The sequence below is a fragment of the Microcebus murinus genome, chromosome 5 (genome assembly GCF_040939455.1).
Source record: "Microcebus murinus isolate Inina chromosome 5, M.murinus_Inina_mat1.0, whole genome shotgun sequence".
In the NCBI taxonomy this organism is placed as follows: domain Eukaryota; kingdom Metazoa; phylum Chordata; class Mammalia; order Primates; family Cheirogaleidae; genus Microcebus; species Microcebus murinus.
In genome coordinates this window covers 26,517,224-26,542,276 of record NC_134108.1, presented here as the reverse complement: position 1 = coordinate 26,542,276, position 25,053 = coordinate 26,517,224, and the positions used below count along the sequence as shown (strand labels likewise).

General features: G+C 37.4%; 1 protein-coding gene across 2 annotated transcripts; it reads right to left on the bottom strand.

Annotated features, from left to right (window-relative positions):
* Positions 1-372: 372 nt before the first annotated feature.
* MTFR2 (mitochondrial fission regulator 2) lies at positions 373-25,034 on the bottom strand. 2 transcript variants are annotated; one of them, XM_012739464.3, is made up of 8 exons: positions 17,375-25,034; positions 16,483-16,599; positions 12,763-12,867; positions 11,521-11,633; positions 10,320-10,555; positions 7,703-8,057; positions 4,189-4,395; positions 373-2,682 (listed from the first exon to the last, which is right to left on the bottom strand). In XM_012739464.3, the coding sequence occupies exons 1-8, from the start codon at positions 17,411-17,413 to the stop codon at positions 2,580-2,582; spliced, it is 1,275 nt and encodes a 424-aa protein (XP_012594918.2). In that variant the 5' UTR covers positions 17,414-25,034; the 3' UTR covers positions 373-2,579. The 2 variants fall into 2 exon arrangements, with proteins under 2 accessions (XP_012594918.2, XP_012594916.1); XM_012739462.3 differs by having other exon boundaries at positions 1,020-2,700; positions 4,221-4,395.
* Between the last annotated feature and the right edge of the window lie 19 nt (positions 25,035-25,053).

The window sequence follows — 25,053 nt, the reverse complement described above, 5'->3', positions numbered from 1 at the left end:
AGAGCCCTCATGATTGCAATTTGTGCCTTTATAACAGAGATCCTCCAAAGGGCTACTAGCTCACCCCTTCCACTGTGTGTGAACACAAGAAGGCATTGTCAATGAACCAGAAACCAGGCCCTCATCAGACACTGAATCTGCCGGAGCCTTGGTCTTCGACTTCCCAGCCTCTAGAACTGTGAAAAACAAATTTCTGTTGTTTATAAGCCACTCAGTTTAGGATATTTTTGTTATGGTGGCCTGAATGAACTAAGACAGAAATTTTTAGATATAACATATATATTTTTTTTTTCATTGTAAAAGCAAGACCTTTCAATACCCCCTCCCAGCATTCCCATGCCATGATTTTCAATTTGGGGCCCCCCTTCAGCTTCTGATACACTTTTAGGATGTTGAATCTCCCCTCCCTGACTTGAAAATCACTGCTATGTGCTACTTGCACATCTCAGCCATCAAGATTTTGAACAGCGTTAACTTTCTGCAGTCTATAATATAAAGCCCATTTTTTCGTTTTCCAAATGTAAGATAGTATTAGAATGCTGTCAAACGTCGTAGTTCATAGGGATTAACTAACAGGTATTTGGGAAGGAGAATGCAACCTAGTTTAAGGCATCTGAGAAAGGGAAAGAAGGGACTCTTATTCAAGTGAAAGAATTAATGTTTTAGAGTCAGAAATAGAAGCATTTATATAACTTGCAAAAGAAAGTTTCAGCATTCACAGTATATTTAAATAAATTTTAAAAGTAATCAAATATGAATCTCATGAATAATTAGGTTTTAGGTAATTTATATATAGGTTCATGATGAAGGCCTTAAGTGAATCCCAAATCCTCAGGAACTATTCAGTAAACACAAGTTACCCCAAATTAGGCCACTCACGAGGCTTCCTGAAGGGAGATTTTAGGGCATATGGCCATGTGTCCCCAGGACACCAGGAGTCAGACTTCCAAGAGGGGAGCCCAAGGTCAGTTCAATCCCAATGTATCATTGGTTTTGAAATATGCTTTCAGAAGTTTTGAAATATGCTTTGAAGTGGGAAATTCATTCTAGAGCAGAAAAGTCCTCAAAAAATTAAACTTGAGATTTATTAAGAAATACAAATACTTTATTTGGCAGAGGATGGTATCTTCCAAAAGTTTCTGCTGGTTGTTGGAGGAGTTGTTGGTTATACATTCTTGAATAAAGAAACTAGAAAACTGAAAATGCAAGCCTACCTACCTTAGGAGATGAAAAGCAGTTATTTCAGGAAAAAAGAATTCTTATCACAAGGATAATGAGAAAAGGCAGGGTGAGAGAAACATACAAGAAGGGCAGGAACAACAGCAAGAACAAATAAACTATTGATCAGCAGGGTAAGAAGTATCAAAAAACAATCACAGAAGGAATAATAGGCAGGCTTCAAAAACTACAGCACTATACTTGTTGTATCATTGCAAATGCTTTTGGCCGCCAAGCAACAGAAAGCCCATAGGTATATTTTTCTCATATACCTTTCTCCTGTAGCAAGAAGTCTGGAGATAGGTCTTGCTGGTGGTGTTTCACAAACACCAGCAGTATCAGGGTGTGCATCCCTGGGATTCGATGCCTGTTCCTCATGGTCATAAGATGACTACTGTATGGCCACTCTTAACTGCAAAGTGGCCAGGGAGACAAAGGGGTTGGAAATGGAGGTAGGCAAGGCAACCAACCTTCTGTCACTGCACAAGAAAACTGGGCAAGTTGGGCTCTTCTGAAAGCAGAGAGCCTGGCAAAATGGGGGAGGTCTAGGGAAACATGGAAATTTTCATATCACATGAGTATGTGGGTGAAAAGGGACAAAATACCTATTGCAGATGTATGTGTTTCATTAGTATTATCCAAGAAACTCTACCTACAGAACTCCATCTCACAAAAATAGAGGTCAGATTTCACAAAGTAGCAAGAAAACATTTGCATTGCTACAAGACACAACCAAGTTCAAAAGGCATTTTATTTTACCCTCTATTTACAAAGAAACAGAGTACAAATGTAATAAGAAACAAAGGAACAAAAAATGACAGGCATACATATTTACATAGCAAATATAGGTAAAACTTGTCAAGAAGACTTTAAATATTTATTTCAGCATTTAACAAGAAAATAAGTTTCTCAGAATAATTTATCATCTCAGAAGTTTTAAAAGGCTCAACCTATATAATTTAAACTATGACTATCTTAATGAAAATGTATAATTTTATCCTCTTCGAAAATCTCCAAGTTGCTGGAAGACAAGTAAACCAGATCACTACCAATTGTTAAAAGATTCAAAGGTTCTTAAATTAAGAAATCATAATTGCTTAAGAAACTTATTTGAAGTATGTATTTGGCATGAGAGCTGAATAACATATTCATATTATTACCATACATTAAAAAAAAATCCAGACAGCTAACTATCATCAGTAGCCAGTTAACTGCTGGCTCTTCCAAAACCAGAAACAGGTATCCTTAAGAATCAAGACTCTTCAGACCTCTGAACTAACATATCCCAGTACACAGGCTTCATTTAACCTCATTCAACAGCAGAGAAGATCCTTTGAAATGCAGTGAAAGACAGGCTGGTGTTATTTCTGCAATCTTTCCTTCCAAGTATAGACACAGCTCTTGCTGCTGACATCTTGGTCAACAGCTTTTGTGTTTCCCAGTTCTTTCTTTAGTTCAGTCCTTCTGACTGTGATGTGCAATCTGAAATAAAGCAAATGTTTAACACAGAAATTATTCTAATGTTAAAAAAAAAAAGACAAGTACCAGGTGACCCTTTGAGGTTTGACTCGTATTCAACAGCAAATAGCTGAGAGTCAGCTCTGCAGAGCCGAGTGAGACACTTGGCAGCACAGACTGAGCTCCCATCAACTACAATTTGAGTCCCTACGTGTCCAGCCTGAAATTTGGTGCTACAAAATATATAAAAAGAGACCATTCTTCCTCTAAAATGCTCGTAGTTGGTTGGAAAGAAAGCGCAAAGAGACACAAATAGCAAGCGGTGTATGACAACCCAGAGATACTGCATGTATCCACTATCACTGGGAAATAGTATGTTCCACCTAAGTGAACTTCTTAGATAACTTCAGGTTTTCAAACACCCTAGAATTTGTCTCTGCTCTCCCCCTTAGATGTGGGATTATGGGCTCTAGGAGGCTCATTTTCCTCACATGTAAAACAAGTAATATTCACCCTTTTTTGGGGATATTGCTGCAAAGATCAAATGACATGAGTGAAAACAGTACTTTACAAGTTGCTATCCAAATGTTAGAATTAAACATTTATTTTAGACACATTTGCATTTTTTATTGTAACAGTTTTAATGGAAACTACATACTTTTTGCCTTTCTAAATAGTTAAAAGAATATAATTCTGAGCCCACATGCTAAACATCAGATAAAGTGCACGCGCGCACACACACACACACAGAGGCAACCTCAGAGTGGGCTTAGGACAACTCTCCTCGCTGTTACACTTCTCGAGGGCCACATGCATTTGAGTCTTCCAGTCTCTGCCCCGGTTGATGTGAGTCACGTCTCAATGCCGTCTACCTAACTTTAGACGCCGTCCTTCTTCCAGATTCCTCAGTCCCAAGGCTTATTCGTATATACTAGCTCAATTAAATTATGAGATGTGAAAAACACCCCCAAAATTAGAATTATTTCTATATATAAGAAAAGAGACTTCAAGTAAGGAGCAATCTGAAGATCAAGTGCTTGAAATATAGTGTATGTCTTTTTAAGCATCCAGTAAGTGTTGTCCTTAAAGGTAACTATGATCCCATTTGCTTTTTTAAAAGCACAGTTAACATTCTATTCAACTCAATAATCCAAAGTCTGTATGTGAGTGAGGAATTATTAGAGTATTCACATTCCATATGGTTAGGGTGAATATATTGCACCATTCTTTCCTGCTCCTCTCAAAGTTTCAAACACCCGGTTCACTGCAGACAACAACATCATGTTGGCACCTTTCTAGGATAAATCATTATAAACTTATACAGAAGTACTTTTCAAATCAAGCGTTTTAATTCAGAAGGCCTCATAAGGGCTAGAAGTGAAAATGAGTATGTAAATTAACAAAAACAACAGAAACATAAGCAGCATCAATAATTATATAGCCCATTCTGCTTAATTACTTAAAAGAGAACTTGAACGCAAAGCTATTGTCATGAACAGTACACCTGAGAACTGAAAAATGAATTTTACATTATTATAGCTTACCCTTGAAGTTTCTGGACTAGAAAATGGGGAAGACTCCCAAGATCTATTTTCTTTCTCAAAAGAATCATCTTCTTGGAAGGCAAATTTCTGCTTAAGTGCTTGAGATATTAAAGACACTGGATCCCATTGTGAACTTCGTCTTTTCCTTTTACGAATGGGTCTACCACCAGGTGACCTATTTTTTTAAAAAATTAAATAAACTAAAACTTTGATGTAATTTTAGCTCCTTGTTGACACACACAGCAGAAACACAGCATAATATATTACAATCTAATTAGTCTTCATGAGATTGAAGACTAATTAATCTTCAAGAAATTTTCACCATGGAATAAGGAATTTGGAAGGCACAATGATTAAGAATCAGAAAACCAAGAAACCACATGGGCTGGGGCTCTACCACAACCTTAGTATGCCCTGGGATTTGTCAAATATCACTGTGCTGAAGATCTGTATTAATTTTCTAATTTTCCAGTGGGTAGTAAAATTTGAAGAAATATTTAAGAAGCTTTAAAAGGATTAGAATTCATGAAAAGAAAACCATTAGGCTACTTGTTCATGTGTTTGGTCATTCATTCATTTCCTCTTTAATGAATGCCTACTATTCTATCAGGCTCCACTTTATGCTCGGGGGTACAATAGTATCGTGCTCCCATTCTGGTGGCAGGAGATCAATATACACATAAGCAAGATCATTTGGACAGTGGTAGGTGCTGTGAATAAAATAAAATAGGGAAATGTGATAGTGACCAGGGACAGAATCACAATAGATGAGATATGACCAGGAAAAGCCTCTTTAAGGAGGTGACATCCTCTTTAAGAAACTGACAAGAAGTCAATTTTAGTGTAAACACCTGCCTGGTGGATGCATCAGGAAGTTAGCCTGGCATGTGTGAGAAAAGGAAAAAGAAAACCAGGTATAGCTGGAGTGCAGTGGACAACATGGAAAGTAGGAGATGAGGTGCATGAGAGAAGTAAGGGCTGGATCCTGGAGGGCCTTGCAGCCTCAACAAGGGCTCTGGAATTGACTCTAAGCACCATGGAAAACCCACGGAAGAGTTTGAAGCAGGGGAATGGCAAGATCTGACTTCAATTTTTAAAGGATCACTCTGGTCACTATAAGCAGAATAAGGAGGCAAAAATGAAAGAGAGCCCGATTAGGAGGCTATAGCAGAAGCCCATGCTAGAGAAGATGATGGCGTAGCCCGAGGAGGAGGCAGCGGAGATCAGGAGCAAACACAGAGCTGAGCCATATGCAGCTGGAAAGGATGTAAGATAGAAAGGAAAAGAAGAAACAAGGCTGATTCCTGGACATTGGGACTGAGCAAGTGGGTGATAGTGTTGCCATTTACTGAGACATGAAAGATGCGGGAAAGCTTACACAGACATCCTCAAACTACAGCCCGCAGGCCACGTGCCACCGCCGAGGACATTTATCCTGCCCGCTGGGTGTTTTTGCCGCTACTGCCTGTCCTGCTTAGCAGCCAACTCATTCTGAGCCCACAGTGTGCACTCTCCAATGATCTGAGGGACAGTGAACTGGCCCCTTGTTTAAAAAGTTTGAAGACCCCTGGCTTACAGCAATAAATACCTACATCAAAAAAGTAGAAAAACTTCAAATAAACAACCTAACAATGCATCTCAAAGAACTAGAAAAACAAGAGCAAACAAAACCCAAAATTAGTAGAAAAAAAGAAATAATAAAGATCAGAGCAGAAATAAATGAAACTGAAACCAAAAAAATACAAAAGATCAACAAAACAAAAAGTTGGTTTTTCAAAGAGATAAACAAAATTGACACACCTATTTAGCCCAAGTAAAAAAAGAGAGAATATGCAAATAAAAATCAAGAAATGAAAAACGAGACATTATAACTGATAATGTAGAAATCCAAAGGATCATTAGAGACTACTATGAGCAACTATATGCCAATAAATCAGAAAATCCAGAAGAAATGGATAAACTCCTAGACACATACAACCTACCAAAAATGAACCAGGAAGAAATCTGAATAAACCTGAATAAACCAATAACAATTAACAAGATAGAAGCAGTAATAAAATGTCGCCCATCAAAGAAAAGTCTAGAACTTGATGTCTTACACTGCTGAATTCTACCAAGCATTCAAAGAAGAACTAAGAGCAATCCTACTTAAACTCTTCCAAAAAATCAAGGAGAGATACTCCCAAACTCATTCTATGAGGCCTATATCACCTTGATACCAAAACCAAAGACACAACAAAAAAAGAAAACTACAGGTCAAGAACTGATGAACACAGATGTAAAAATCCTCAACAAAATAATAGCAAACTAAATTCAACAACAGATTAAAAAGATTATTCATCATGATCAAGTGAGATTCATCCCAAGGATGAAAGGATTGTTCAACACATACAAATCAATGTAATGCATCACACAACAGAACAAAGGACAAAAACCATATGATTATTTCAATTGATGCTGAAAAAGCATTCAATAAAATTCAACATCCCTTCATAATAAAAAACTGAGTAAAGAAAGAACTTACCTCAACATGATAAAAGTCATATATGACAAACCCACAACAAGTATCATACTGTATGGGGAAAAACTGAAAGCCTTTCCTCTAAGATCTGGAACAAGACAAGGATGCCCACTTTCACCACTATCACTCAACATAGTACTGCAAGTTCTAGCTACAGCAATCAGACAAGAGAAAGAAATAAAGGGCATCCAAATTGGAAAGGAAGAAGTCAAATTATCCTTGTTTGCAGACTATATAATCTTATATCTATAGAAACCTAAACATCCACAAAAAAACTATTAGAATTGATAAATTCAGTACAGTTGCAGGATACAAAGTCAATATACAAAAATCAGCAGCATTTCTATATGCCAACAGTAAACAATCTGAAAAGGAAACCAAGAAAGTAATCCTATTTACAATAGTTACAAATAAAAAAAAAATACCTAGGAATAAACTTAACCGAAGAAGTGAAAGATCTCTATAATGAAAACAGTAAAATACTGATGAAAGAAATTGAAGAGGACACAAAAAAGTGGAAAGATATTCCATGCTCGTGGATTGGAAGAATCAATATTGTTAAAATCTCCATACTACCCAAAGCAATATTATAAAGATTCAATGCAATCCCTATCAAAATACCAATGACATTCTTCACAGAAATAGAAAAAAATAATCCTAAAGAAGTGTATGTGTGTGTTGGGTAGAATATCTAATAGAATATGTTCCTGATCTTCTACAATGGGAAGTAAATATCATTAAAATATCAAGAAATAGCAAAAGTATGTTGTTTCAAAAAATATAGAGAAGAGACACTAGAAGAAATAGTCCAAAAAAACTGAAAGTGACTATGTCTGGGAGAGGTACTCAGGGTGAAGAAAAATAAGAAAAGGAATTACATATGTTAACTGTGATAAATACAATTTTTCTAAAAACATTATTGATAAAGGCTTAGTTCATTTCTCAAATTACAACAACATACCGTTCAATAGCACGAAGCTTAACCTTGTTCATATCCTTCAGAACATCCAGCATGTTTGGAACATCTTTATTTCTCTGACTTTTTGAATGACTACAGTTGGTCTTACTAGCACCTGGGTGACGTTTGTTAATTTCAGTCACTGAATTATCTGAGTCACAAATATTATTAGATCCTGGTTGTGTGGGAAGAAAACATGGAGGCTGGAGAGAAGAAAGCTGAGGAGGAAGTGGTGGTGGAGGAGGAGGGGAGGAAAGCGCTGGACTTGGAAACTCATCTGGTTCCACACACAGCTGAGCAGCCCCCGATGATGGCATTTGTCCCAAACTTATGGTCCCATCATTCAAGTCCAAAGAGCCTAAAAACAAAGTAGTTAAAACATCCTGTGAAATTCTCAAGTCATAATGTAACACTAATAAGAACCAAAACAAGCCGGGCGCGGTGGCTCACACCTGTAATCCTAGCACTCTGGGAGGCTGAGGCGGGCGGATTGCTTGAGGTCAGAAGTTCGAAACCAGCCTGAGCAAGAGCGAGACCCTGTCTCTACTATAAACAGAAAGAAATTAATTGGCCAACTAATATATATAGAAAAAATTAGCTGAGCATGGTGGTACATGCCTGTAGTTCCAGCTACTTGGGAGGCTGAGGCAGGAGGATTGCTTGAGCCCAGGAGTTTGAGGTTGCTGTGAGCTAGGCTGACACCACCACACTCACTCTAGCCTGGGCAACAAAGTAAGACTCAGAACCAAAACAGGGGCATTTCTGTAATGCTATTAAATATTAAAATAGCAGGAAGGAGAATCAATCCCATCTACTCAGTAACGTGTGTAAGAATTAGGCCCAACTATGAATTCAATTTTTAACTCAATTGGGAGTTTTCAGCATAGGCCCAAAGGGTAGGAGGGGAAGGAAAATACATTTTAAAGAGAAAATGAAAAGTGTTTTCCAGTAATTCACATATAATCTGAACTTCATCCTCCATTAAAAAAAAGGTAAAACACAATCAACAACTTGTTGATTGTTGTTGACTTGAGAAACACTCAAACTGAGACATCCACTCTATGACGACACTGGATAAACAAGCATATTATTTTCTAGGCAAGAACCTAAGATGGGTACTGAGTATTTAATTTTTTCATAATAGATTTGCTCCTAAAGGATTATCAATACAAATGATTGTTTTTGGCCGGGCGCTGTGGCTCACGCCTGTAATCCTAGCTCTTGGGAGGCCGAGGCGGGCGGATTGCTCAAGGTCAGGAGTTCAAAACCAGCCTGAGCAAGAGCGAGACCCCGTCTCTACTATAAATAGAAAGAAATTAATTGGCCAACTGATATATATATAAAAAATTAGCCGGGCATGGTGGCGCATGCCTGTAGTCCCAGCTACTCGGGAGGCTGAGGCAGAAGGATCACTCAAGCCCAGGAGTTTGAGGTTGCTGTGAGCTAGGCTGACGCCACGGCACTCACTCTAGCCTGGACAACAAAGCGAGACTCTGTCTCAAAAAAAAAAAAAAAAAAGATTGTTTTTTTAAAAAAGTATTTATTTATATATTTTATTTATTACATATAAATATAAATCATTGTATATTAATTTATACATAAATTATACTATAAATATATGTAATATGATTACATATTACATAAATTATGTGTGTATATATATGCATTTGTATATATACATTTATATAATTTGTCTTTGCAATCATATTTACACACAGCCCTTACAACCAAATCCATTGTGAAAAGCACTCAGTACCTATGTTGCTTTATATTTTATATACTCACATACATACAAGTATGTGTTTTTAAAGCAAGTTACATCTCTAAAAATTTAGAAAAGGATCATCTGGAAAACATTATTCAACTTGGTGGAAGTGTAGCAGCAATAACAAAAAACTATAACTATATGAGACCTCAAACCTATATTCTTCTTTTTTTTTTTTTTTTTTTTTTGAAACGGGGTCTTGCTCTGTCACCTGGGCTAAAGTGTTAAAGTGTAGTAGGGTTATCATAGCTCACTGCAACCTCAAACTCCTGGGCTCAGTGATCCTCTTGCCTCAGCCTCCCAAGTAGCTGGGACTACAGGTGTGTACCACCACATCTGGCTAATTTTTCTATTTTTTGTAGAGATGAAGTCTCACTCTTGCTCAGGCTGGTCTCAAACTCCTGTCCTCAAGTGATCCCCCTCTCCTGCCCCGGCCTCCCAAAGGGTTAGGATTACAGGGATGAGCCACCACACCTGGCCCCTATGCTCCTCTTTCAAACCAATGCACTCTTCCTGTTTAATTTCTAGTGCTTTTCTGAAGAGCTAGAAAAGCTTACTTAGAAGACATTTTTTAATACAAAAATACAATTTTCGGTAACATAGCTAGCTCTTCTTTAAGCCAAAGCCATCTCCCTCATTACAAAAAATGTGTCTTGATTTATTCTGAATAAGCATTAGGTATAATAATTTTATATACCCAACATCTTTTTATGATAAGTTTAATGTTGTTCACAGTTACTATTCAGAATTGGACTCACTTAAATACTGGATGTTACTATATGTAACATGGTGTATACAGCAATAGGCTATACCATGAGTATCATCTAACTCAAACAAAACTTCAAAGTTACTTACGATAATTTGCACTATTTTTCAGTTCTTGCATTTCCACAATTGCAGCAATCTGAGAGCGAAGAAAAGTGAGCTCATTTTCAAGGGCAGCTATTTTTTTAATTGCAGCTTCATTTACTGGCAGATCATTTTTTCCTGGTTTGTTATGTCTTAGAGCAGGTGACACTGGACCCCAAACTAGTGGCAAAGGATGGAAACATTCAATTTTCTCTTCTTCCCCATTTTCCCATATACTATTTCTGTGGGTGAAAGGAAGGCAGAAATAAAGGGAGGTATGTTTTCAATCCAAAGAAGAATAAACTCTTTCAGGAAAATCAAAAGACAACACAAATAAAATAAAGAGCAAAATAAAACAGAGCAACTCTCTCCCCTACAATTGTCTCTAGTCTCACTCTTCAGTGAGACTAGCACAAGCACATCTCATTTAGCTTTGCATTCTCAATTTGAAGGACAGACTGTAGCCTCTAATAGATGACCAATAAGTGGCCAGGGAATGAAAGAACAAACCTTGCTTTTAGGTTATAAAACAAAAACAATTATCCTGTAATTGCTCTACCTATTAACTTGAAACACAGAGAAGTTAATTTATTTAGAAATTCTACGTAAAGTACTACAGGGTCTTACATTCAAGATTACATTAGAGGTAAGTTTATAGTCTCCTTTTTGAAAATTGATAAACCAGTTTGATACAAGTTTAGCCAAAATATTTGAATAATTGACATGAATTGTGCTTATAGCCTGTATTTGAATATACTAACACATAGGTTAGTACTCCCCAGAAGTAACATATTCAAATTTTGAAATATATTTAAGATCATTGCCTGGTACATGGTAAGCACTATGTAAGTTTTGGCTAAAGATATGAAATATAATAAATCTAGTATCCAGTATAGAAAGTAGGATGAACACGATTCTGATATAACCTTAATAATCATTCCCTCCTAGGCCTGGTGTTAGGTTTAAATGTACATTAAGAAAAACTGGCTAAAAATTGAGAAACAACCAATTATCCTTATTAGGAAGATATTAGTAGGACATACCACAGTATAGAGATAAAGCAAAAAAGCTCAATCAATATGAATGTACTTCATGATATACAGTTGAACATTTGTCCGTTAAAAAAACTAATGGACGAACTGCAACACATGCAAGAATTCAGGTTATGGCCTATACCCCACTTCCCAAGATAAGCATTTAAAATTACCGAAATCTGAGATAACTGGATTCTTTATCATTAGCCACACACAAAACATCAGCAAAAGATGGAACAACAGATCCACAGTTATCAGAGTCCACAGAGTTCAAGAATGGGATCAACTAAAGTAAAAAGAAAAAAAAAAAGTCAGAGCTCTGCAGAAAGTCAGGGGAAGACAAATGCCTCATGGCATTAAATAAGTTAATCTAAAAGAAAAAGGATATTCAACAGAAAAACATGCATCTGTTAGCAAGAAAAAATACTGGGAAAAATTAAAGTCTAAGCATGCAGCAATATTCTCTCCCCTGGTTAATCTCATCTATCATAAAACAAAAAAGAAAAGAAGCTCCTTGGGTCTTGCTCACATCTGCCTATCTGTGACAATAATTGCAGTCATGCACGGCATAACATTTCGGCCAGTGATGGACCACACAGATATGGCATATACACAACACAATGTAGCTGAAAAATTCCTGTTGCCTAGTGTTTACTTTACTTGTTATTATTTTAGAGTGTACTCCTTCTACTTATTAAAAAAAACAAAACTGTAAAACAGCCTCAGGCAGGTCCTTCAAGAACCATTGTTACCAGAGGAGATGACAGTGCCATGCCTGTTATTGCCCCTGAAGAGCCTCCAGTGGGACAAGATGTGGAGGTGGAAGACAGTGATAATCCTGACCCTGAGTAGGCCTATGTTAATGTGTGTTTGTTTCGCACACTGACTTACCGAGAGCAATTTCCAGTGCTGTAAGCTGCATTCATGGTAAGTTCCCTATTCAAGCATACCATTTTTTATCTTTTATTCCATATTTATACTATACCTTTTCTATGTTTAAATGTTTAGATACACAAATACTTACCATTGTGTTACAGTTGCCTACAGTATTCAGTCCAGCAATATGCTGTACAAACGTGTAGCCTAGGAGCAACAGGCCATACCATACGGCCTAGGTGTGTAGTAAGCTATCTCATCTAGGTTTGTGTAAGTACATTCTATGATATGTTCACACAAGGACAAAATCACCTAATGATGCATTTCTTTGAATGTATCCTCACCTTTAAGTGACACATGATTGTATTTAAACAGATAAAACCCACAAAAACATATGTCAAATGACTTGTTTCCAGGGGTAAACTAAAGGTTTTTGGCTTGCAGGCAACATTTCTTCCTTTGTTGTTCTACCCTATATCCATAGGAGTACCTAGGATTATTTCACACAGTGCTTAAACAATGCATGTTGACTGACTTACCTCAAAATTAGGTCTTCGACAAGGTTCTAATGGCAGCATTTTCCCAATAATACGAACAATACTCCGGGTTGATCCATAGTCTTTATTCTCCCAAATCAGCAAAACCTATTTAAAGATAAAGCATCATTTTAAATGTACTCTCATTAAGCACATTTATACATCTATGAAAAGAGGGAGATATAAGAGATACAATAACATTTATTTTTAAAAGAAAATATAGAATGGTATACTCAAAGTATCTTCTTCAAAGAATTTTATTAATATTTGTCTTTTTTTAAAAAAGGATAGGAGTAAACATATATACATTCCAGGAAGATCTTTTTAAAAAGCACCATAATTCATTTTGTTCTATTTCTGATAATATCCAAATACCTTAAGGAACTTTGTTCATAAAAACTGCCTCCTCTGCCCCTACCTAAAAATCCCATCTTTTGGCCTAATCAAAAATTGACAATTTCAATTTATCAAACAATGAGGTCATACAGACTATTCTTTTTTTTTTTTTTTTTTTTTGAGACAGAGTCTTGCTTTGTTGCCTAGGCTAGAGTGAGTGCCATGGCGTCAGCCTAGCTCACAGCAACCTCAAACTCCTGGGCTCAAGTGATCCTTCTGTCTCAGCCTCCCAAGTAGCTGGGACTACAGGCATGAGCCACCATGCCCGGCTAATTTTTTCTATATATATTAGTTGGCCAATTAGTTTCTTTCTATTTATAGTAGAGACGGGGTCTCGCTCTTGCTCAGGCTGGTTTCGAACTCCCGACCTTGAGCAATCCGCCCGCCTCGGCCTCCCAGAGAGCTAGGATTACAGGCATGAGCCACCACGCCCGGCCAATACAGACTATTCTTACATAATTTCCTTTAAAGGAGAAATAAAAAGGTAAATAAAGAAATCAGGTCTTAGGCAATTCGAATAGTTATTTACATACAGAAGAATTTATCTGCTGGAAGTTTGTTCTTGAAAAGGTATTAGAAGTGAAACGTGCTATTATAACTCAAATATACTTGGTCCTTTAGCTTGGGCTTCCCATATTGGCGTAAACTATTGCCATAGGAATCTCCCCCACTAAAAAAAAAATAACAACATAATAAATTGGACTTTTCATCATTTTCCTAAGATCCCATAATAAGGACAAAGTTTAGGATGAGCAACAGATATAAGTACCATCCTCGTAAAAATATCCAAAAATAGTATATCTAGTAAGCAGACAGATAATACAATGAGGTCATTGTATTAGGACTAGGACTAAAACTGAGATTAGAAAAATGGATTTGGGAATCACTGACATACTGACCACATGATATTGGTAAAAATCAAAAGCATAGGCCTAGATAAGACTAGAAAAAAAAAGATTTGAAAGTCGTCAGCACATAATATCCTTCTGAAGAAAGTCAGGCCATTCCTCTGCTTTTAAATGACAACAGCTCTAAATTTATCTGATCAAATCCAAAGACTTGAGTCTAACATTGAATACTGACTCCATCACCAGTCTCACAGTCTTTCACCAATTTTGCCAGCCCAGTCTCCACAACATACTCTACATGTTCCATATTCAGAACACATAGAGTTCTGATCTAACCAGTTTCCACCTGTCTTTAAATAGCTAATTCATGTTCCTCTACAAATTTGATTATTTCTGCTCTCATGAGCTTAAATTCTATTCAGTTCTAAACTAGTTCCAATGAGTACCATACAATAGAGTATATAATTACATGTGACTTTGTTTTACTTGCAGTGGTCTCTCTCCATTAGACTGTGAGCCTGAAGGACAGAGACAGGCTTGTATTCGTTTTGAATCCTTCAGGGAAGTAGTTATCAACCATGGGTATACTAGAATCACCTAAGAGGCTCTCCAAAAGAAATATAATACAAGCCACATAAGCAAACTAAATATTCTAGTAGTCAGATTTGAGAACAGAAACAGGTGAAATTAATTTTCTGAACATATTTTGTTGAACTCAATATGTATATACAGGTTGAATATTCCTTCTTCGAAATGCTTGGGATCAGAAGTGTTTCACATTTCAAATTTTGGAATATTTACATATACGTACATAATGAGATATATTGGGCATGGGATCCAGATCTAAACACAAAATTTATTTATGTTTTATATATACCTATACCTTATACACATAGTCTGAAGATAATTTTATATAATATTTTTAATAATTTTGTGCATGAAACAAAGTTTCATGCTTTGTATACACTGAACCATCAAAAAGCAGAAGGGTCACTAGTTCAGCCACTCATGTGGACAATCTACGGATGCTTGGCATCACCATCATTCCTGACTCCGAATTTATATGCTACTACTGATAAGCAATCATTTTCTTACATTTACTCACACATAAGTATTTTATAATAAAAAATATACTATTAATAAAGTAAAAAATGTGTTTAGGGTAACTAAGCAGCAGGGTAGCATCACCGGAATACTTGTATTATCATTTCAATAGGTAATTGATATTTTTTAAATCCTAGGATTATTTTACATTTTTTTCATGCTAAGTCTTCAAAATCCACCTATAGTAGATCTCAATTCAGACATTTCAAGTACTTAAAAGTAACATGTGGCCAATGGCTACCCTATCAGATAGCACAGCCTAGAAGATACAGATCCCAGACCTATTAAAAGTAGAATCTTTGGAGGCTTGATCACTTACATTTAAAGTATTCTATGGACCATTCCTATGCGCACCACTGCTACGAACCACAGGTCTAGAGGCTTTGCTACAATGAGGGCTACATATTGTGCATACAGAATCATCCTAGAGTTGGGGTAACTCTCAGTTAACTAGAATGATACCTTCCTATCTTGCTCTGCAGTTTCCATCCTGACAAACTCCTGTCCTCTTCTCTCACTCCTTCCTTACCAACAGCCATCTTCATGATTATTATGATTTCCTCTCTTTCCTCCATTCCTAGTCCAGCACCCATATTTTGACTTTACTGATTTCCCTACCAAGCATGGATTTTTCTGGTTAATTATTTCAGTGATATGTTCAGTGCCATTAAAAAATGGTTCATTCCTATGATATTATATATTCCCATACTGCTAATGAAGAAACTATCCTAACAACACTTAGCTAGAAAAAAAAATCACAAAACAATATTAAGAAAAACTATACATCCATGATGACTTCAGCTGGGTCCTCACAGGTATTCTGCAATCCCTTCATAACATGTTATGCACTATACTACATCACCCAGAGCAATCTCCAATCTGAAATCTCTAACACTACCACTTCCATTACCTGCAAGTGATCTTGTCTCTGTACTACCTACAGATCCAAGGATACTGTCTTAGATGTAAATGTTCAACAAGTAGACAAAATTGGATTTGCTTATAATACTCAGGTCTAAGTCATCCTCTCTCCTTCATATTTATTCTGGATTTGTTAATAAATTACCTTAAATAGAATGGTTTTATTTATCTAAGCAATAAGTGTAATTCTGTGAAAGTCATGTCTATATTTTGCTTCCTTTGTATCTTTTCTTGGCATTTGACCTATCAGGTAAATAGCTTCTCAATAATCCTATCCCTTTTTAGACTTAAACTATTTAATATCAAAGCTATACAATTGCAAACCCATTTTTGTTCCACCTAGTGAGAAGCAACAATTTCACCCTAAATTAAATGTTTACATATAAATCATTTTCAAAAGGAGACCCAAGAACAAATACAACAGATTCATTTAAATCCATTAAAAGCCATTTACCTGGTCTATGGGGACACCAAAATATTCCAGCATCCTTCTTAAGATATTCAATATGAAAGACATTGATGAAGCAAATACAGAAGCAAATTCAAGGAAACATAGTAAGTCTCTTGGTACCTTTGGGAAAAATTTTAGAAAATATTACTCTTGACAAATAAACAATTGCCACATAAATTGTATTCAATATCCTGAAAGAGTCCTTTCATTACACATTACACCATCAACTAATTTCTCCTGGCCAGCATTATTTTGAAGGAAGTTAGAGAAAGAAGAGAGGAGAGGAGAGAAGAGGTGGGGAGGGGAAGGGGAATGGAGGGGGAGAGGAAGAGGAGGGGAGGAAGAGAGGAAGGGGAGGAAAGAAAGGAAAAAGGGAAGAAGGAAGGGAGGAAGGAAAGAAATGAAAGAAAGAGGGGAGGGAAGGGAAGGAAGGAAGGAAGAAAAAAGAAAAGGAAAGAAAGAAAAGAAAAGAAAGAGGCTGGGGTAGAGGCAAAGGATTGTACAGGAAATTTTAATTTAGATATCAATCAACAACAGACTGAGTGAACATTTAGCATGGAAGGCTTCAAGTTGCTTTCGACGCAAAAGCTTGCTCTTTCCTAAAAGCTTCAGGCTGAGACTCTAGAGAGGGGTGAGTTCAGCTGACCCTTGCTTGAAAGCAGGCAAAGGCTCAACTCAAAAGTTTTAACAAAATGAACAGTAGCTCTCACAATCGTGTCGGAGTACCAACCATCCCTTAGCTCACTTCAAAGATAAGGAGCAAGAATCCCAGATAGGTAACGTTACGGAGTCACCCCACTGGTAAGAGGCCGCGACCAGAACCCGGTCGTGTCACTCGCTTTGGCCACAAGCTTCCTCCGGGGCTGTCCAAAACCAGCACGGTGGCCTTGCTCACCTTCCTCCGAAGCCTAGCCTCCCGGCAACACGAGAACATCAACGCGTTATGAATCGCTGTCTCGGAATCCCCAGTCGAAGAACTCCGGAGTGCGCTGGTCCTGGTTCAGGAGAGTTCAGACGTCCACCCCGCGTCCGCCCGCGCGCTCCGGCTTGCAGGCCACAAACAGCGACCACGGCCTCACCGAAGGGTATGAGGTCGACCCCGGGCTAGGCGCTGAGCTCCTAGCGCAGCCAGGGCAACTCCGCGGGGGGCGCAGCCGCCTCCTTCCGCGCCCAACCAACCTACCGCTCGCCCCTACCTCAGGACGTACTTCCGCGTCCCTGGACGAAAATCAAACTCCGCGGGTCAAAACCCATATCTGACCTCATTGGACAAGGCTGAATATCGGGGCTTCTGATTGGCCGTTCCAAGACGACTGCCTATTCGTGGCAATTCGACCAGGCCATCGAAGCTACCATGTTTTTACTTCCCATGAGGGCGGGTCTTCCGCAAGGCAGCCAATAAAAGACAACAGGGCTGCTTGTGGGCGGGGCGGGGGCGGGCCACGCTGGGACGGTGACGCACGCGCAGGACACGGTTTTAGGTTTCTTAGGTGCTAAGTAGCGGTGTCGTTTAAGCCTGGCATTTTGGGGCTGTCGCAGGCCCGGGAGCTGGGCTCCCGATCTAGAGTTGTTGATCCACGCAGCTCTTTCACGGGGTGTCACTCACTCACTACAGCTGAACCCGGAGCGGGCCCGCCCTCCCTAGTTCTGCTGTATGCAGGGTCGCGATTCATTATTCAGTCATTCCACTCATTCATTCAGCGAGTATCTATTGCCTATGGGACTAACAGAAGCTAAGCATTACCCTCGAGGAAATCGATTTGCAGCTTTGCAGTAGTTAGGATTTTTCTTTCACGAAACACTCCTACTTATCCAGGCTACCAAATATGAGCCGGACAACTCCCCTGGCCTAGCGGAAGATGGCAAAGGGATAGCTATGTCATGACAGGTGAGATCTCAAGTTTTCCTTTTGATTTGAGGTTACTGGCCTCATACGAAATAGCTTCCTTTTCTCTTATTTCAGCAAGAGGTGCATTGGAGTGACATGACAACTTGGGATAATTGTGCCTGCTGCTGACCTAATAAAAAAAATGGGGAAAGTTTGAACTAATTTCTCCAGGGCCGACATTATTTATTCATTCAACTAATACTGCATGTCTGTTATATGCCAGGCACCATTCTAAGCATGAAAAATGCAGTAATGAGCAGGGAAGATCCTTCCCCTTTTGGAGCTTACATTGTAGTGGAGACCTCAGCTTTTTCTGAGCACCATACATAAATAGCTTCTCTCCTTTCTTACCCTTATTTCTCTTTATAGCACTTATCGCCATGTATATTTAATGCTCCCCTACCACCAAACTAAATTGTAAACTCCATGAGAACAGGAACTTTGTTTCGATCCATGCTGTATCCCCAGTGCTTTAGAAGAGTGTCTGGTATTTAATAGGCGATTCAATCTATTTATTTGATGGACAAAGTAATTGGATATAGGGTGAGAGAAAACAGATGATCAAGGATGATTTGGGACTAACCAACTGTCAAAACTATAGAAATTATAATGATATGCCCAGTAGTCTGAGCTGGATAAGCATGAAAGGAGGGGCAAGAGAAGGGTGATGCACAATGTAAAAGTAGAAGGAAAACGATCAGAAACCCTACATGGAATGAGTAAGTCATAATTTTCTCAAGTTCCTTGTTATTCCCTTTTGCCCTCATAAGTAAATAAATCATGACTTTACAACCATACCCCTTCTGTTCTCTTATCAAACAGCACATAATAGGGCCAGAATGAAAATATCCCTGAGGACAATAGAAACCACAACTCCAGCTGCACATAACTTAGCTCAACATTACAACTCTGATTTAGGTAGCAAGGTGGGCAAATGCTACATCCATGAATGATTTGCTGATAAGTTTCCCCTAAATTATTTCTTCAGAGATCCTTCTGGTATTTTGCTTACAGAAGCATTCATATTACATTTTGACAATAACTGTTTATGAAATTTGACATTAGTATTTTTATTGCTCATTTTTACATGAATTTAGATTTTCCTGAACTCTTAGAAGAGTTTAGGAAAGCTCTTCTGACTTCACAGAGCTAGACTTTCCGTTTTTGAGTAGTGTTCAAGAATATGGTGGCTTGCTTTGAGATTTTCCTGTGTTCCCCTCCCCCTTTATGCTTTATCCTGTTCAGTGTGACTTCAGCATCAGTATGGTCTCCTCAGTGTGGGGCCTTGTCTCTGGTGAGTCTTGGCAAGTCAGGTTTCAGAGCTCATTGGGGTAAACTACTTCAGCGGCCCTGTGGGCACTTGTGCCTCACTATAGAAGAGGATAAAATCCCAAAGTTTTAGCTTCTTCCCAGTGAATGGCTGTTGGCTAATTTAAGATTCTTCTGTTCTCCAGGCCGTCAGACACTGCCCCAATTCGTCCCTCTACTTTCATAAAAACCAATACCAGGCAGGCTGGTGATTTGTCTCCAATTGCTGATATTTGAAGGTTCATGGAAACAGCTTAACACCTAATTTTATTGCTAACTGCTGTCCATAGGTATTTGGTTTTGCTCTCTAGCTGCCAACATTTTTCCAGAATCACTTATACATTTTCTTATAGTTAATTATTATACTATGTTCTGGATCCTCATGACCATAAATGTTTTCTTCATCTTGGTACACCCAATGCCAGGCATAGTTTTTCAATGAATTCATGAATGGAGAGAGGCTAAGGACTGGTTTAGACAAAGGCTAGAAAGATACGTACTCAAGATCCAATTGCTCAGTGGAACCCCTACGACTTGTAACCCAAGTCTGGTGAACTCGAATTACTATAATTACCCTAATGGGGCAGAATACAACATTCTACCACAGTAGGAAATAGCCTCTCCAACATTAACCACAGGAGTCTCATGAAACGGTGATCCAAATTGAGAAGCACGCACCCAGAAAGGTCTTTTTTGCCCCCAAGTTTTACATTTCAAAAAGAAGAAAAATACATATGCCTTTTTCGTTCTGCATTTCCTACACTTCAGGCTACTCAAAAGGAATACTTAAATCATGCCAGTGCAACTTTAAAGATTACACACGATAAGAGTTTCTTTATACCTTTATAATTATTCAAGCATAAATACTGTTTGAGACTAATTAAGAGCAAGATTCTTTGATATTAAAATGTTTCAAATTAAGTTATCCTGAAAAATTCCTCTGCTTTTTTGTATTGACAATAAAAAAAATTAGTGGAAACCACCGGTGAAACCAGCTACTTATATCTATTACCTACTATACATCACTACAATAGCAATTTATATAGTTTTAAAATTATAAAATCCAAGTTAAATGTTTAAACACTAAAGGCAGGACGTTTAAAAATCTGAACCTTTAAATGATAGATCTATATGAAATAAAGTTTAGGTTTTGCTTGACATTTGAATCAATAGGCCTTTATATTGTCTATAACTACTCACACTACTTTTAAATTGAACAAAAATATTACGCTATAGCTAAACCTCTCTAAAAGCATAAAAGTGAACTGCATGATTTTTTCCAGCCACATTATTTTTAGAACATTCATGACTTATTGATTCTGTCATCTGTTTTCTGATATATTCTTATGTTCACACGTAGAGATGCCTTGACTCCTGTCAATCACTTCAAAAGAGTTGGTTAAAACCTAGAACACCAAAAACAGTTTAAAGGATGTCCTTCCAGTCTCATTCTGCTTCTGGACCACCCATCCAGTCCAGTTATGCAGTAGGTCTCCTGATGTTTCCATTTCATTCTTCTCATGTTTAGTGATAATCAATCCAGATAATTTTATATATTGTCAGGGTCCAAATAACTTAATCTTACAGCTAATGTCAAATTATTTATCATCCAAAGATCTGGCATGTCATAAAGGATATGGCATAAAGTCTTAAGATTTAAAATAAATGCTGTATTGCTACACTTTTTTCTATGTTGTAATAGGAATGAACAACTTAAATTTTTAAAGTTACTACTCGCAATTTTAGTTGATAATGTCCAGTAAAGCAATAAAGCATAGCACTTTAGAGTACAATGCAGTGTGCAATCCAGATAACTAGAAAAAAATTCAGCCATCAGGTAACACAGCATGCCTGACAAGGAGCTAGCCAGATTCTCTATACCTCCACAAAAAACTGTGCTATTCACAAGCTGTGTTCTACTTTTTAAGTATCTAGTTGTTAAGTATCGGCTCATCATATTGAGCTAATAAAAATCTAAGCACCTATGATTTTATCTACTGGCTCTGTCCTCTAAATATAAAATGAGCAGACAGGACAAGGTGGTATCAAATACCATTCTCCTGGTCCTATGTGATTTGAATGACTCTTTCTGAGAAAGCTCTTTAAGTACTTGAATGTGGGTGTCATATCAAGATCTATCTCAGTAATCATTTTTCTACAATAAACTTACTTTTTCCAACTACTCACATGACATCACTTCAGACCTAAAGCTCCTAGATCTCTATCCTTTCAATATATTAAATGTTTTCTCTTAAGACATGGTACTCCAAAACAATATACAGGGTGACTTGAACAATAAATTAAAAAATAAACAATCTAACTTTTATGTTTATTGCAATCTGAACTCTCTCCTGTTTGGCACATCATTAAGACAGCCTACACTGCATTAAGTTTTAGCCACAGCCATAAAATTAACTGGCTTATTCCAATCAAAACCTCTATAAATATGCAGTTAGCATTCTTGTATTTTAACTCAGGGAGCATTTATTACATACCTATAGTATGTATGCTATTTGAAATGCTTAAGTGCTAAAATTTTATTCTGGCAAAGACACAATAAAAGAATCCTGTTTTGTACATTAATTCCCAATTATTTCTAGCCTAACTCATTCGATAAAGGATAGGGCTCACAGATACATAAAATACACATAAACATATAATATATATTTATATATGTAATGCATGAATAAAAATCAATCAGGAAAGCACACTGCCTTTTCTTGTTCACTGCTCCAGTGCCTACCTCATAGAATTGAATACTGATCAAACTAATGAAATAAGACAGAGCTTAAAAACTGCAATAAATACTCATGTAGCATTTGCTTTAAGACTATACATTCCAACCCAATTACTGTATAGATATATTCCTAACAATACCTGAAACACTACTGTATTCAGGTTAAGACTGTTTTTAGGCCTCTTATTTATACCATTATACTCTGGCATTATGCCCTCAGCCAGCAGGAAAAAAGGTTACAAGAAACAGTCATGTGAAACACTGTTCTCATTCTAGGAATACTTACTCTATGAAAACATCTCTGACATCTTAATGAAAACCTTAGGACAAAGTATCTCTTGAGTTTTGGTATCAGGTATAGTAATGCTTCTTGGAAGTAGTTTCATTTTAGACATTGAAAATTGTGTACCTTATTTCTCTGATTTAGCTACTAGTGGCCAATTCAGGCTCTGATCATTTTCCTGTAGATTGTAGAGATGGACTATTTTAGCCAAATACCCATTTTCCCCAGGTAAATTGGACAACCAGAAAAATATCTTGTTGCTCAAGAAAGGAATACAAGATAAAATCAAGATATAACAAATAATATTGTCCTGGGTGGGCCAGACAGCTAAATCTGTAACTACATTAAAATCCCTATGTCTTTTTTTTCCAAATATCTGATCTACCCACATCCCAACTATCTCATTTTCCAATTAAAAGTACAAATTCAATTACATTTTTTTTTTTTTTGAGACAGGGTCTCGCTTTGTTGCCCGGGCTGGAGTGCAGTGGCCTCATCATACCTCACTGTAGCCTCAAAATCCTGGGTTCACACAATCCTCCTGCCTCAGCCTCCCAAGTAGCTAGGATTACAGGTGCACACCACTATGTCCAGCTAAATCTATTTTTTGTAGAGACACAGTCTTGCTGTGTTCCTCAGGCTGGTCTCGAACTCTTGGCAGAAATCCTCCTGCCTCAGCCCCTGGGATTACAGGTATGAGCCACCATGACCAGCCTATCTTCTGCATTTAAAACTGCTACACATATAACTAAAATGTTCACAGGAAAAACTTTCCTATGTACAGATTATTATAATTAAGACACACTTTCTTTTCTAATAGTGGTGGTGAAATGCTCTCCCAATGCCTGTTTCTTTTTTTTTAACAATGGGATCCATTTTTATAGCCTAGGGTTTAATTCATAAACAAAAACAGAACTGGCACCGTCAATTAAAAGTACAATTTTGGGCCCATCAGCACAACTGATACACTCTAATCATTATTGCAGGTTTCTAAAACATAAGGAGACCAGCTCATAAATCAACAAAATTGCTGAGGCTCTCATGTCAGATAATGGAATACAACAAATTTCCGTACATCCCTGAATTCTAAGAAACTTTAAAACTTGTTCATTTAGGCTGAGTATGGTGGCTCACGCTTACAATTCCAGCACTTTTAGAGGCCAAGGCAGGAGGGTCACTTGAGGCTCGGAAGTTCAAGACCAATCTGGGCAACGTAGCCAGATCCCATTCTCTACAAAAAAAATTTTTAAGAATTAGCTAGGCATGGTGGCACACACCTGTGGTCCTAGCTACTTGGGAGGCTCAGGCAGGAGAACTGCTTGAACCCAGGAGTCCAAGCTGGCAGTGAGTTGTGATTGCACCACTGCACTTCAACCTGGGAGACAAAAAACTTGTTCATTTAAAGCTCATTAAAATAGACTCCTAAGTTTTAGTATGTACACCAATAAAATGAATAAACCCTTGTCATTCAGATTTAACAATAGTGGGTTTCAGCTATTTGGGAATCCGAAACATATGTAATAGACATTACTCCCTAATTTTGAGGCATACTCAAGAGACTGAGTTTAGCTAAATTAATTCCATTACAATGAAATTTACTTCTCAATGTGCCTTTCCTGTTGAGCAGCTTCATATATCGGGAGGCCCTCTGTACTGCTCTTCTGAATGTGAAAGGATACTGTTCCATATGGAAATTTAAGGTATACGCCACCCCCCCAGGGTTCTAGTTGAAACTCAGCAAAAGAAGTTAAATGTCCCTAATAACACAGTATACTTTTATATAAAAAACATATATACAACATTAAAATCACCCAGTATATTTAAGCTACCAATGATCTTACCCATCCTTTTACACACACAGACACACAGTTCTTATTTATCTCACATTAATAGATAATTTGCCATTTGAGTCAAAATGTGTCGATCCATCTTAGCACACAAATTTCTGTGAAAATATTTTGTGTAAAGTTAATGGAATAACATGCTTTATATTTCAAATAATCTATAAAAGGAGCTTGGTAAGAATTATACCGGATCTTACTCAAAGTGAACAAAGACTAACTTAAAAAGACAATTCTTTTAGTTACTAACTAGCTACTATATTTTTAGAAAGGAAGAGAAGTAATCTCCATCATAATATTATGGCTGATAAGGTTCCATAGTAACACGGAAAAAGGACTAAACTAGAAATCTGGAATTCTTTTTTTTTTTTTAATAATGGCTTCCTTATTAAACTTATCAACTGTAAAATTTCCCATTTTCCCAGGGAAGACAAGAAAACATTAAAAAAAAATTTGAGGAATTTTATAAAACATTTATCAAGCCATACCACCACACCAGTAATTTTCCTAACAGATG